This window comes from Physella acuta, unplaced genomic scaffold, assembly GCF_028476545.2.
Source record: "Physella acuta isolate Inbredline_101_S28 unplaced genomic scaffold, ASM2847654v3 ptg000074l, whole genome shotgun sequence".
In the NCBI taxonomy this organism is placed as follows: domain Eukaryota; kingdom Metazoa; phylum Mollusca; class Gastropoda; family Physidae; genus Physella; species Physella acuta.
In genome coordinates this window covers 1,028,840-1,043,645 of record NW_026731594.1, presented here as the reverse complement: position 1 = coordinate 1,043,645, position 14,806 = coordinate 1,028,840, and the positions used below count along the sequence as shown (strand labels likewise).

The 14,806-nt window shown below is 37.7% G+C and overlaps 2 protein-coding genes across 2 annotated transcripts; both read left to right on the top strand.

The window, feature by feature from the left end:
* The first annotated feature begins 6,675 nt into the window (after positions 1-6,675).
* Positions 6,676-9,133, top strand: LOC131953074 (uncharacterized). The gene is made up of 2 exons (XM_059316104.1): positions 6,676-6,841; positions 7,847-9,133. Exons 1-2 carry the CDS (start codon positions 6,687-6,689, stop codon positions 8,370-8,372), a joined length of 681 nt encoding a protein of 226 aa, XP_059172087.1. The 5' UTR covers positions 6,676-6,686; the 3' UTR covers positions 8,373-9,133.
* A 1,692-nt stretch (positions 9,134-10,825) lies between these two features.
* On the top strand, positions 10,826-13,417 carry LOC131953067 (uncharacterized). Its single transcript, XM_059316092.1, has 3 exons — positions 10,826-10,896; positions 11,648-11,815; positions 12,855-13,417. Exons 2-3 carry the CDS (start codon positions 11,664-11,666, stop codon positions 13,378-13,380), a joined length of 678 nt encoding a protein of 225 aa, XP_059172075.1. The 5' UTR covers positions 10,826-10,896; positions 11,648-11,663; the 3' UTR covers positions 13,381-13,417.
* The last annotated feature ends 1,389 nt before the right edge of the window (positions 13,418-14,806 follow it).

Here is a 14,806-nt window from a genome sequence, read left to right as displayed (position 1 = left end):
TGTAGACCACATGTGTTATATGTTATGTTGTTGGGACCACAGGTGTCAAATGGTATGTAGTTGGGGACCACAGGTGTCAAATGTGATATTGTTGGGACCACAGGTGTCATATTAAAATGTTATGTTGCTGGGGACCACAGGTGTCAAATGTTATGTTGTGGGGACCTCAGTTGTCACATGTAATGTTGTTAAGACCACAGGTGTCAAATGTTATGTTGTTGGGGACGACAAGTGTCACATGTTATGTTGAAGGAGACCACAGGTGTCAAATGTTATGTTGTTGGGACCACAGGTGTCAAATGTTATGTTGATGGAGACAACAGGTGTCAAATGTTATGTTGATGGAGACAACAGGTGTCAAATGTTATGTTGATGGAGACAACAGGTGTCAAATGTTATGTTGTTGGGACCACAGGTGTTACATGTTATGTTGTTTGGACCTAATATGGTGCATGTTATGATGCCGAGAGTTCAATACTCACATATTATGTTGTACGGACCTTAGATGTCACATGTTATGTTGTTGGAACTTAAAATGTCACATGTTCTATTGTTGGGACTTAAAATGTCACATGTTATGTTGTTAGGACCGCAGGTGTAACTTGTTACGTTGTGGGGACCTCGCATGTCACATGTTATGTTGCTATGACCTAATGTGTCACATGTTATTGTGTTGGGACCTTGGATGTCACAATTTACGTTGAAACCATTTGCTGTCACATAATATGAAGGCAAGACCTCACCCAACCTAACGTATTGGGACCTCTGGTTATGGTGTTGGGACCTCGGTTGTCACATGATCAGTTGACACTTCTACGGTCGCATGATGTGTTGACAAGCCCAAACCCCGCTGTCATGTATTAGACATTAAACTAAGTCTCATTTTACTACGTTTTAAATGAATATCTTGTGTCATAGTCCTTTCTAAGACCGTATTTGTCCTGTAATATAACAATTGAGATAACATGAGATAACAAAAGGGCTTGTAAGTCTACGGTCTCGAAATCTACTAGCTGGCAAGTACGAGAACGAGAAGTTGTGACCTACTTACAAGCCCTATTGCCTTGTACTATTTTAAGACAACTTCTGTTTTGTTATATTTTCCCACGTTTTTTTTAACTTGCTTTCGCGTCTGTTAGTTTGGTTTTCCAAAAAAAAAAAACTTTTACTTCGGCGCCCCACTTTTTTTATCGCTTATAGTAGAGTGATCGCTTGCATTATTGTGATGTATAGCATTTATTTTCTACTTTTTAGTTCAATCAGAAAACGTGGGGTTTTTTTTTTTAACTTTTTTAATGATAATTTTTAGTCTTCCATCATCTTGTGTTATTTCCAATCATAAGTAATTCTAAACCTTGACATTCATTTTTCAAGTTTGACCTAGACCTTGGTTTAGTATATTTTCTTACAACCACGTTGTAATCTGTGTTCAAGTCATTAGACGGTCCCTGAGTCCACCCAACTCTGATGGGTACCTAACTCAAGTTAGGGAAAGTAAAGGCGGCTGGGCGTAATGCTGACCATACTATCCCTTCATATGCCGAGGTCACAGAAACAAGTGAACTCTACTTCATTTGTCCCGTAGACCGTCAGGTTTGAAAGGGAACTTTACATTACAACACCATTTCATGTTAACCTTCATCCATTGTGCATATCATAAATAATAGTATTTTCATGTTGTCAATAAATGTACGTAATATCTAAGATTTAAAACAGTATGACATTTTTCATTCAACATTCCATTGTAATAAACATAAATCAGTCATATCATGTAATTGAAACAGCATGCACTATTAATAAAATGTAGCTAAACCTACTGTTGCAGATACTTGTTTTTATTTGAAAGGTTTGCTGAGAATTCCCCATTGTAACATTGTGTATTGTTGTATACGTATGTACGTTGTTTACGTTTCGGCAAGGGATGTAAGGATATATCAGACATATCGGTCCCAGAGTTTCTTCCAGGCATTTCTTCCGCATTTTACCGCCCCCACGAACGAAATGAAATTTATATAATTTATATAGAAAATATATACTTTTAACAGTGTCCGCCCCCCTGAAGAAAGTTTACCGCCCCCCACCCCGAAAATTTCAAGTGCCCCTCCCCCCTCCGGAGAAAAAAAAAACACTGCGGTCCATGTGTAGGATTACGTTAAAACTGTTAAAATGATGATGCGACTGTGGTCGTTTGATGACCAGCTACACTATAACTTCATAGGAGTTAGGAATCCTAAGGTTTACCTCTTACCTAGGACGTAGGCTATCTACATTGTAAAACACGACTTAAACTGAAACCTACATTTAGATATATATACCTACATACAATGCCTACATAGCGCCAAACGGGATTACTTCGTAATGGCGAAAACAGCAAGTACTACATTTTAGTATTGGCAAAATCCCGCTGATTAATATTTAAGGAAACGAATAGCTTAGATTTGGGTTAGGATTAAAACTACCATCAACATGTATACTCCGCATGTGCGGTCCAAATTGTAATGTCAGTACTTTCGCTTCGCCACTCGGGCGAGCGCCGCCCCCACACCGTCGCCTATCCTGCCACGCCCACTTTTCCCACCCACCATGAAATAAACTTGCCGGTAAATATTTCGCCGGTCAACACCCTCTGCAGGGTAAAGCCAGTCAAAGGTCATGTAGGTATCGCTAGGTCACGCTTGACTGGGTGTAAATGTAAACACACCGAAACAAGAAGGCAGTCTACATTCTAAACTAGGCGATGCTCTGAGTAAAGTTGGTTAGCCGCAGTGGCGTAGCGAGGTCGGGTGTCACCCGCAGCGGCATTTAATGGTGTCACCCCCCCCCCCCCCCCAGAGGCGTAGCAACCCTTCCCGGGGACAAACTTTCAATTTTCGATTTGCACCCCCACCCCTCAAACTTTCGATTTGAAACCGCCCCCCCCCCCCTGAAACTTTCGATTTGCACCCCCCACCCTCAAACTTTCGATTTGCACTTCTTAAAACACTATTTAACACTCGAATTAATCACTTAATTAAGTGGAATTATCATTTTTCTCTATATATTTTGCGATTTTTTGCCTTGGTGTCACCCCCCCCTAAATGGTGTCACCCGGTGTGGTTCGCACCCCCCCCCAACCCCTCGCTACGCCTCTGGTTAGCCGTACTAGCATATCCCAACAGAGGAAGTGGAGACAGCAATACATTACTTGAACTAGGTTTATGATGTTTGGTAGTATTATCTTTATGTTACATACACATTTTAATTTTGCCATCAGAATAAACAGGCAATGTTGGCAATAACATAATTCTTGCTATGGCGCTAGTATTTCCTGCTATATTCAATAGTGGCGTAGTTAAGGCTAGGTGCAGTACCAAATTTAGGTGTATCGGGTGCCTGATGTAGAATTTCAGTTTTGACCTAATTATTTAAATACATTCTTTACTAAACATAAAAACATTTTAGTTATTACTAGAAAATAGTGATTTGTATTTTGTATTTATTGGGTAGTTTTTAAAAAAACATTTTTTTACTTCTTTCGCGTTTTTCTCAAAATTACAAATTTGACACTTTAAATTGCTACTCCTCAGTTAGTTCTACTTGTATCTTACTGAAACTTTACCTTATTATTCTACAGATACATACACATAACTTCTATGTTCAATTTCTATCAAAACTTGCTTTATTTTTATTTTAAAGCCAGAAATAAGCTACATTTGTGCACGTTTTAGCGTTTTTTATCAGTTTGATAGAATTTTTTTTAGAAAAAAAAGTTAGCTTGGCTTTACTTAAAATGTGAAACAGAACTTAATAAGCTTAAATCGCCCTATATAATGCATGCATTTTGGTGTGTTTAGCACTTGTGGTTATAGAGCCTTAGCATTTTGAAAATGATATACACAAATCCAATATGGCGGCTTTTACCATGGCAACCATATGATAAAATAGATTCTTATACATTTTTTAAAAATAACTTTCAGTATATATTATATGGGTAAAGTTTTAATGGATTAGCTTGAATAATAACGAAAAAGTGCATTTGGTGTAGCACCTAGCCACTGGCGCGGATAAACTATTTAGAAGCAAAGATTCCAAAGCTCAGTTAGAATTGTATTACTGACTTACACATGCCCCAAGTTAAGAGAAAAAGATACATACATTACTTTACAAACGACTTTAGCTGTTTTCCAAAGCTATTAATTATACGTAGAAGGAAACAAAATGCGCTGACGAAAAACTGTGCAACTGACAATTCTGCAATCAGAACAATGCGCTAATACAAATTAATTATAATAATACACTTTTTTGTCTTATTTCGTGGGCAAGTGTTATTATGCTACATGTAAATTCTTTGCTAATGACTATAAATGCTGGATTTAAGAAACAAATATGACATTGCAATTTTTTTTGTGCGCAGTTTTCCATTGCGCATCTTTTCGGTCACCCTGACTTTACTAGAAGCGGTAGTGGACTTTAACCTGTAGTATAAGTCCCTTTACAATTTTTCAGCACAACGAATGCACTTGAGTGTGAAATAATTTGGCGGAAAATGATGTGTGTATAAATTAGTACGAAAACAAGTAAACTCTGCTGTATCGCCACAAAAGACTAAGTTTTTCAATGTGTAAATTTAGTCTTCAACGCCAACTACCATATCCCAAACCATAGGTTTGAACTCTTAATCTAACTTGTCGGGCATCACGCTACGGACAATGAAGCATAAAAAGGAAATGATCAGCACTTCAAAAGTAAAATATTGTATTTTTTTAACTACAAGTGAACAGGTGAGACGTGATTTAGCATGGATTTATTTAATTAAACCGTGAACTCTTTGTTATTTATTTAACCCGGTGTCAATCTGAACACAGCGCCCAAGCCTAATTAGCTAATCAGCTAATTAATTAACACCATCGTGTAGAAGTTGTTGGTGACCTAGCACAGTAAGAGAAAAACACGATTTAGCCGTGCTAGATGAAAGATTTCTCTCCAACTGTTATTACTGTGTTTTTGGCTGAACTGATTTACATAAAGTAATTGTCAGTTCTCAAGAAACGATTGTACTTTCAACTGTTACAATTATATTTTATGACATTTTATACTGGGACGTAATGGTATGTATTTTTTTTTGTAATTAATTATCATGTCCTTAAGTTTAGTTATATGCATTGTGTATTAATATTGTATACTACTTCTATATGTTAATACATTTCTAAACTGTATACTACATTATTGTGTTATTTAATGCATTATAACTTTATAACACCGATAGTATATTTTTATATATCTTACAGTTGTATAGTTAAAGATGTGAATTGACCATGTGAAGAATTAACACAAACGTATGGTGATGCCCATGATTGTTTGTTGTTGATTACTCGGTGTTATTTTAATTCATTATAACGTTATAACAAAAATGATATATTTGTATAATCTAACAGTTGTATAGTGTGAGCAGAGAACTGGATATGTGAAGTTCTGACATAAACGTATGGTGATGTCCATGATTCTTTGTTGTGGATTACTCGGTGTTATTTTAATTCATTATAACGTTATAACAAAAATGATATATTTGTATTCATCTAACAGTTGTATAGTGTGAGCAGAGAACTGGATATGCGAAGTTCTGACATAAACGTATGGTGATGTCCATGATTCTTTGTTGTGGATTGACTCGGTGAGGCTACTAAATCACTCAAGGCGTCACTGCTAATGTGTAGGTATTGATTGATTAGTTTTAGTTTAGACTGAGAGAAATGTTAGAGTTTAGTGCAATATTTCATCAAACCTGTTTGAACGTTATATTAATTTAGATTTGCTATTTCTATTGGAATGAAATACAATTAAATTGAAGAATATTTACAAACAGTCTTTAAATCAATCAATCTAGGAATATAGTACATTACAGAACTGTGCATTGCTTGTTATTCAAATTGCTTTTTAAAAAAATACAGACCATATTAATATTTTAGTTCAGTTCCCTTTTTGTATATAACTTATGTATATAGACATACATATTGTAAGCTTATAGTGAGTTATATTAAAGTGTCCTATCGCCTAAATAAACTGACCAACTGACTCTAGTTATCCTTCATTAATTACACGTAGGTGAAGTAGATGCCCATTAAATATGAGACAGGTAATACCTCGTGATACAATTATAACGTCGTGATCGCCTTCTTAGATTTCCCTAACGAGGGTCGAATACTCACCAAGATTGAGTAGACTCGTTAGGTCCTAGAATTCGAGTCCGGGATCCGAACTCTGGACTTTTGAATTAGTAGCCATGCGCTATACCACCCGACCACATTATAATCAATCCAGAGGCGTAGCGACCCTTCCCGGCGACCGGGGACAAACTTTCGATTGAACCCTCCTCCCCCCCCCCTCCTCAAACTTTTGATTTCCACCCCCCTCAAACTTTCGATTACTTTTTTTAACCCATTTTGGCGCCCCCTAAGGTCGGCGCCCGGGGACATATGTCCCCCCATATGCTGCCCCTCCCCCCCCAACCCACATCGCTACGTCTCTGAATCAATCTACACATTTTGCATTTTAACGCGACTCATTTAGATCTGTCTATATAATATGTAATGAAATATATATATATATATATATATATATATATATATATATATATATATATATATATATATATATATATATATATATATAAACATACATTCATTGATACAGACACAAGACAAGTCACTATGTTGCTCGTGAACCTGTTTATCTCCTCCGTGACACTGGTTGCCATGGTAACCGCCACAGTACACCCGACCATCACGTTTCGTCTGCTGGCTCGCATCCCTGGTCGCTTCTCCTACACCCACGACGTCAAAATAGAGACTGTTCTAGAATATCAGTGAGTAGATAAACACCCATCGCTTCTCCATGATTAAACATTTATGAATCACGTTTCCGTTATTTTTCTAGATTCATACCCGGTTGCGTTCTAATTACAAAATCGTCGTCATCTATTTCACCAAATGCTTTAAAAATTTAGTGGATCTTTTTGAAAAGGGGAGTTAGAAATGTTTGATTCGAGGAAAAAGACACGTAGGCTACATTATTTATCCCGAATATTTTATGTTCAACTATAGCCTTTGAAAAAAAAATCATTATATTTAATTCATCGTATACAGAACACAATTCAGGAAATATACTCAGAAAGTTGTATGTTCACGTTAGCGTCCATCTTTATGTATTCAACTAATAACTTCATATTTCTCGCAATAAGGGCGAACAACAACGCTGAAAATGCAAATTCAACATCGATTTACATCTTCATTAAACGTATAAGCCTCATAATGTTTAGAAAGATCAAATGACTTAGTTACTGTCTTAATATTAATCAAAATTATATGAAAATGTATTATACAAATTACACATTTTCCATTGGGCTAAAATTGGAACAGAATGTGTATTGCAATTTCTGAAAATCGAATGGATATATCATATTCAGTGGCGTAGCCAGGATCGTCTCATGCTGGGGGGGGGGGGGGGCGGGTTCAAATATGTACCCGGGGACAAACTTTCGATTTGCACCCCCCTCAAAATTTCGATTTGCACCCCCCCTCAAACATTTGATTTACACCCCCCCCTCATACTTGATATATATACCGAGGGGTCTATGGGGGTTATGGCCACCCCTAACCCTCCCACTGCCTACGCCACTGATCATATTAATAGGAATCGTGGCGCGTATTAAATTAATTATTATACGAATAATCAAGCTAATAGATTGTTTGCCATTTTTAAACAAGATAAATAAACGAAAATACTGTTTCAACTGAGATCTTGAAAACGAAAGTTTACTATGATAACGCTATTTTGAATTGTAATACATGGATTTTCAATGTCCTTTTAGACTGTGGGACCATCTGTGCAAAACTCCCGGCAACCCGTTCGCCGTTCGTATCGGGCCTGACATGGGTTCCACAGACATCATCAACGAAGACAACGCCCTCCACAACGGGAGCGAGGGCGCCAAGTACTGCCTCATCTCCCCCGTCCTCAACCCAGTCAAATGTGACCACGAAAACTACTGCACCAGCGGGAACGTATGTCAAGTCACGCTGAAATCCATCTGTCCGAAAAAGGGAAAAATTTCCAGATGGGCGAATACGGAGAGGGTCGACGTCACGCTTGACATAGTGGACGGGGAGCTGAAGGTTGTGACGTGTTACGGGAAGTGCGTCACGGATCAAGACGATGACACGGAAGAAGACGAGGCTCATGGGATATCGTACCTGGCGGTGGGGTTTATCGTTGCTGGGGTTATTGTGGCGGCGTCGCTGATGGTGATTGGTGCGGTGGTGTGGAAGATTAGGTCGACGCGCCGGCTTGATCCGGATAAGCCACATCATCAGCACCATATAGAGTACGCTAAGTAGCCGTTGATGTCACATCACCAACAAAACATAGAGTACGCTAAGTAGCCGTTGATGTCACATCACCGCCATATAGAGTACGCTAAGTAGCCGTAAATGTCACATCACCACCATATAGAGTACGCTATGTGACCATTGCTGACACATCACCACCATATAGAGTACGCTAAGTAGCCGTTGATGTCACATCACCACCATATAGAGAACGCTATGTAGCCGTTGATGTCACATCACCACCATATAGAGAACGCTATGTAGCCGTTGATGTCACATCACCACCATATAGAGTACGATAAGTAGCCGTTGATGTCGCATCATCAACAGAACATAGAGTACGCTATGTAGCCATTGATGTCACATAACCACCATATAGAGTACGCTATGTAGCCGTTGATGTCACATCACCACCATATAGAGTACGCTATGTAGCCGTTGATGTCACATCATCAACAGAACCTAGAGTACACTATGAAATCATCGTTACCACACACCACATAGATTACGTTATGTAATCATTATTACCACACCGCCACCATGATTATAAACAGTCTTTGTAATAGCTGTTGCCACATTATTACCATAGAACCAGATGTAATAATTCTCACATAACAATTACCACATGAAATACGTCAACGACCAAAATATGTTTGTGTGTGAAAGAAAATGGTGATACTTTTGGTGGAGATAATTCATGTACATACTTTAGAAAAAAACAAACATTGTTACATTACTTCTGAACTACTTACATTGTGATTTAGGCTGAATTTGTTAGAAAAGTGATTGGAAGAGGAAGAGTTGTGGCATTTTATAAACATGCTCAAATTAAACGTGAGAAACGAAATGAAAATGAAAATCGACTTTATATACATAAAATGTATAAACATATAAAACTGAGTTAAAAGTTGTAAAGTTGTATATATTTTTTTTTTACAATTTCGAATGTGATATTCTGAGTAAATATAAATGCAAAATACTCCTCTAGTTGCAAATATTGTTTTAAAATGTTTTTGTCTAGTGTTTAATACAAGAATACATTTCATTTAGTTACATAAACGACAAAAATTCATGTTACATCTTTGACTATAAATTAGCGAAAATACAGAAAGCTTTCCAAATATCCGTGAAACTTCAAAAAAATGTAATTATCTGTTCACTTCATTAAAATGTGTATTTACAACCTTTTCTCGTGTTGGTATATTACATTTTGTTCATAGCGTGAATTTAATTATGTGTGTTTGTTGTGTTGTAGTGATCGAGTAAAAATGCGCAGGATCAATAACTTTAAAAATGTATCTAGATTACCGGGCTTAAGTGCCGACACCGCTAATGGCCGCGATGGTAAATTGACTCGAGTCGGCACATGTCCGAATGAATTTGTGTTGTGATACTCACTTAATGTGTTAAGTAAGACAGTTCAATGAATATAATAAATACATATACATTTAAGAACAATAAACAATAAGACATTTGCATTAAAGATTATCTGAGGTGAGAGAATTCTAGCTAGTTTTTGATATTACTAGAACTCTCTAAAATACATAATTGTTGTTTGTGACCTTAGCAAAGAAACACGAAAGTTAACATAACAGTGGACTGTTTAATTATCAGAACAATACAGGGCTATTTGATATAATGACTGTGCACTACATTTGCAAAACAGAAACCTGGACATATTGCTATTTTTTTTCCTTTCTTAATTACGCCGAGGTCCCGATGTCACAGAAACCAATAAACTCTACTTTATCTGTCACATAACTTTTGTCTAGGTGCTTCCCAGGACTCAACCGTCTGGGAAGACCTTTCAGCTCCCAGGAAACAGTTCCTTTATCAAACCTGACTACGGTCTATAGGGACAGTGAAGTAGAGATGTGACAGAAGCATATCTCTACTTCACTGTCCCTATAGTGTGGTCAGCACTATGCCCAGCCGCCTTTACTTTCCCTAACGTAAGTTAGGTTTCCCTAACGTAAGTTAGGGAGCCATCAGAGTTGAACTGACTTGAACCCGGATTCGAACATGAGACTTACGGGTTAGCAGTCCAGCTCTCTACCGCTAGACTACTCCGTCCCCTAAATTTCAAGAACATTCATTCAAATAATTATTTTCAATTGAGTTACATAAAGTTCCAAAAGTATATTTTTTCCATGCAATATGTGTATGTAATAGGCAGTAAATACAGAAGATCGTCGTTCTCTATTTGCGGTTCCTCCTGTCTTCTACCTAGTGTTAAGTATGCTCAAGGGAAAATACTCTAGCATGTAATATAAAAATAAAACGTATTGAATTATCTCCCCTAGCCTGCCTAATCAAAGAAAACAACGTGTTTCGTCATGGTTCCTGCAATTAAAATAGCCTTTTGTTCTTCTGTAATTGTAATGTATTAATTTACAATTCTAATGCAATTAATATCAATTAGCATTTATACGTATGACGCCAAAAGTAGGTATGTTATATTACACAAGTTTCATTGTATCATAAGAGGGGCTGCTCAGTTGTTTATTCATGTTCGATGTTGTGTAGCTATCAGGTATGTCTTTAAACTCTATGTAATGATTTGAACCAAATTGTTATTAATGCATAAAAAACAACGTCATATTGATAAAATGTTGAATCTTCAAAGTATCTAACATCAACATAGCATTTTTTAAAATTATAGCTTACATTTACTTGTGAGATTATCATTTGACACAGAATTAATCGCATTTCTTTTTCATAATGTGTGTGTAAAGAAACATAGTAAATATGACTATGATAATGTGTTTCGTTCTGGTCTAGATATGTTGCTTTGCATTTAAATACTATTTAATGCTTAAACCGTGTAAGATATATATATATATATATATAAATAAATATATAAATAAATATATATATATATATATATATATATATATATATATATATATATATATATATATATATATATATATATATATTAGACCTTCCGAAGGACGGAGTTGTTGAATGTTAGAGCATACGACTGCCAACATCAAAGTTTTGAGTTCGAATCCTGGTTGAAGAACGTCCCTAGGTCCGCCCAGCTCTGATGGGTACCTAACACAAATAAAAGCGGCTGGGCATAGTGCTGACCACACCATCCCTTCATATGCCGAGGTCACAGAAACCGGTGAAGTCAACTTCACTTGCTCCATGAACCTTCAGGTTCGATGGGGAACTTGAGTTTTGTACTTTTACGTTACGTCGCGCAGGCCGTTAAAATATCAATTACTGTAATTTAAAAGTTATTTTACTGTTTAATATGTTTACGTAATTTATTTTAGATTTGTTTCCCTTGAAATGTTGAACCTACTCCTACTGATGACGTTGTTGAATGTGTACCGTGTGGGGGGACAGTCCAGTCCCCAGCTCAACTTTCACTTTGTGGCTCCCATGCCTGGTCGCTCCCCCGAGACACACGACGTGCACATGGAGGAGGAGCTTGACACACTGTGAGTAGGTCACGACACACTACACACGACACGTTAGGTGAGGAGATAGGTCAATGAACACTGGCAATTTGCATATGACATAATTTAAAATGGCATGTAATTCATCAAACCATGGTCGTAATACACATGCCATACTATAATATATAGACTACAAAACATATTAAAAAGTACACAGACCACAATGAGGAGCAGGACGAATGTGAGTAGGTCACGACACACTATACACGACACGTTAGGTCAGGAGATATAGGTCAATGAACACTGGCAATTTGAATTACGAGATATTTTATAATGGCATGTAAGTAACTAAAACATGGTCGTAATTCACATACCATGCAAAATATATACTTCATATTACATAATAAACACTACACACATGAAACATGACGATATAATGTTCACAGCCTGATTGAGAAAAATACATAACCCTTTTTTTCACATCACTAATTTTGACTTACTTTTAGTTTCCCTTCCTCTTTGTTCATAATTGTGATATTGGAGAAGTCAACACCTTATGCCCCTTAATATGGTCCGGCGGGTCCGACTTCAGCTTGCTAATATTTGGATTGTCTTCAATAGCCTTTGTTCACCAAAGAACATTCTCTCTACCAGATGTGTTCTCGCCATTTAAGTGGCCGAACCCGGGACTTATAGAGTTAGCAATCACCTGACCACAACGTCCTCGTTTTTAATCTAAATATGGCCTACATCTTTACTCAAATATAAAATGTCATTCATTTTAAAAAATTCAAATTTCGTTTTAAATATTTCTTTATACATACTAATATTGCTAACATATTCTCTATATGTTACTTAATTTATGTTTAATAGTTTTTCATCAATCAAATGTTTTTTTAATACACCATGACGGTGTGAAATAATAAAATATTTTTTTATGGAAGTGATAAATAGTATTTGATTCTCAAATGACCATGCGTTTCATGTATATTTAGACTTTTATCTTTGTGTAACACGTTTGTTAAACTAATATTTTTTTATATTATTTATTTGTTTGTTGTTTTTTTATTATTGCACACAGACTGTACGGCCTAATGTGCAAGTCTTCGGGCAACAGCTTCACCGTCCGCATCAGCTTGAGCTTAAGCTCCACGGACCTCATCGACGAGCAGCTGGGCTTAAAGAACAGCAGCAAGGGAGCTAAGTTCTGCATGTTCTCCAAGGAACACAACCCCGTCAAGTGCTCCTACCCCAGCTTCTGCACAGTCGGCAACAACTGTGTGGCCACGCTGAAATCCGTCTGTCCCAAGCGAGGCTCGATCTCCAGGTGGCTCAACACGGAAATGGTGGACGTCAAGATAGACCAGGTCGGCGGGGAGATCAAGGTGGTCAGCTGCTACGCCAGGTGTGAGCCGGCGGAGGAGGAGATGGAGTTGGATGTAAACCCGAAGCAGAGCGTGTCGTACCTGGCCATGGGGTTTATAGTGGCCGGGGTCATTCTGGCTGCGTCGCTGTTGGTTATTGGGGTGGTGGTGTGGAAGATCAAGAACACGAAGCTTCTGGACCCGGAGCGACAGAAGAATCACCATGTCGAGTTTGTCAAGTAAACTCCAGACTGTTCTAAGAGAGAAACTATCCACATCAGAGGCGTAGCGAGGGGGGGGGGGGGTGCGGATCTCACCGCGTGACACCATTTAGGGGGGTGACACCAATGCAAAAAATAGCGAAATATATAGAGAAAAACTTGAGTGGGGGGGGGGGGTGCAAATCGAAAGTTTGAGGGGGGTACAAATCGAAAGGAAAGTTTGAGGGGGGGGGGGGTGCAAATCGAAAATGTGAAAGCTTGTCCCTGGGAAGGGTCGCTACGCCTCTGGGGGGGTGACACCATTAAGTGCCGCACCGGGCGACAGCCAACCTCGCTACGCCACTGATCCACATATAAGTATAACTATAATTCGTAATACATTTAAGAAAATCTTACCAAAAATAATTTTCATTTCACTAAATATTACGGAAGTTCTTATCAAAGTTTATTTTTTTTTGTATGAACCCTTACTATTATCGTAATTTTTACGGCACTGCTAATTTAAATATGTGGTAACAGCAGAACAATAAGATTCCTAAATCATACTAATTATAGAATAAATATCATTATGTTATGCCCAGCTATCTCTAACACTCAAAACATGTGCATTTATTGTTTTTGATTATATCTCGTTTTAATTTGTTTTTACGCAGTAATTTCGAATGTTTATGTAAATGATGATTTAAAACGACAAAAAGAAGTTTGTTGCGTTACGGTTGTTTTTAAAATTACATTTCATTGTCACAGCATTCCTTTGCTTTGTAATGAACAAGGACAAGCCTTTACAGTTAATCCAGCGGATCATTCAACACATTAGACGAAACAGCCACAATGAAACAACGGCTCGTGTAAACTAGAATAATTTAATACTAAATACAACATCTAATCTAATCACTAAATACACAAGCTAGTACAAATACTAACATACAGTGGCTATCTAGCAGAACATAACTAACGTACGTTAAACTTGGATGAGATCTGGACGAAACTGAGGTAATCACACACATCCTCACGTACCTTATATACCCTTACAGAAAACATGTATAACCCGGACTGTCACAAATCACAGCACGGGGACTAAACAGGACAGGGTACAAGTTATACAAAAAACATTCACCCCCATTCAACCCCAATCTTCACTCGTTCACTACAGCTTGTACACATCAAAAATCAACTCAGCTTGAAATCCATTGCAGACAGTGTTTCATCCAGACTTTTTTCTCCGGGGGACCACTTGAAATTTTCGGGGGGGGGGGGGGGTAGACTTTCTACGGGGGGGGGGGGGGCGGACACTGTTAAAAGTATATATTTTCTATATAAATTATATAAATTTCATTTCGTTCGGGGAGGCGGTAAAAAAATTTCGGGGGGGGGGGGGGTGGCCCGAAGCTATGCCTGGAAGAAACTCTGATTGCAGAAAGCTAGTCAGAGCCTTTCGTTGTTAGAAC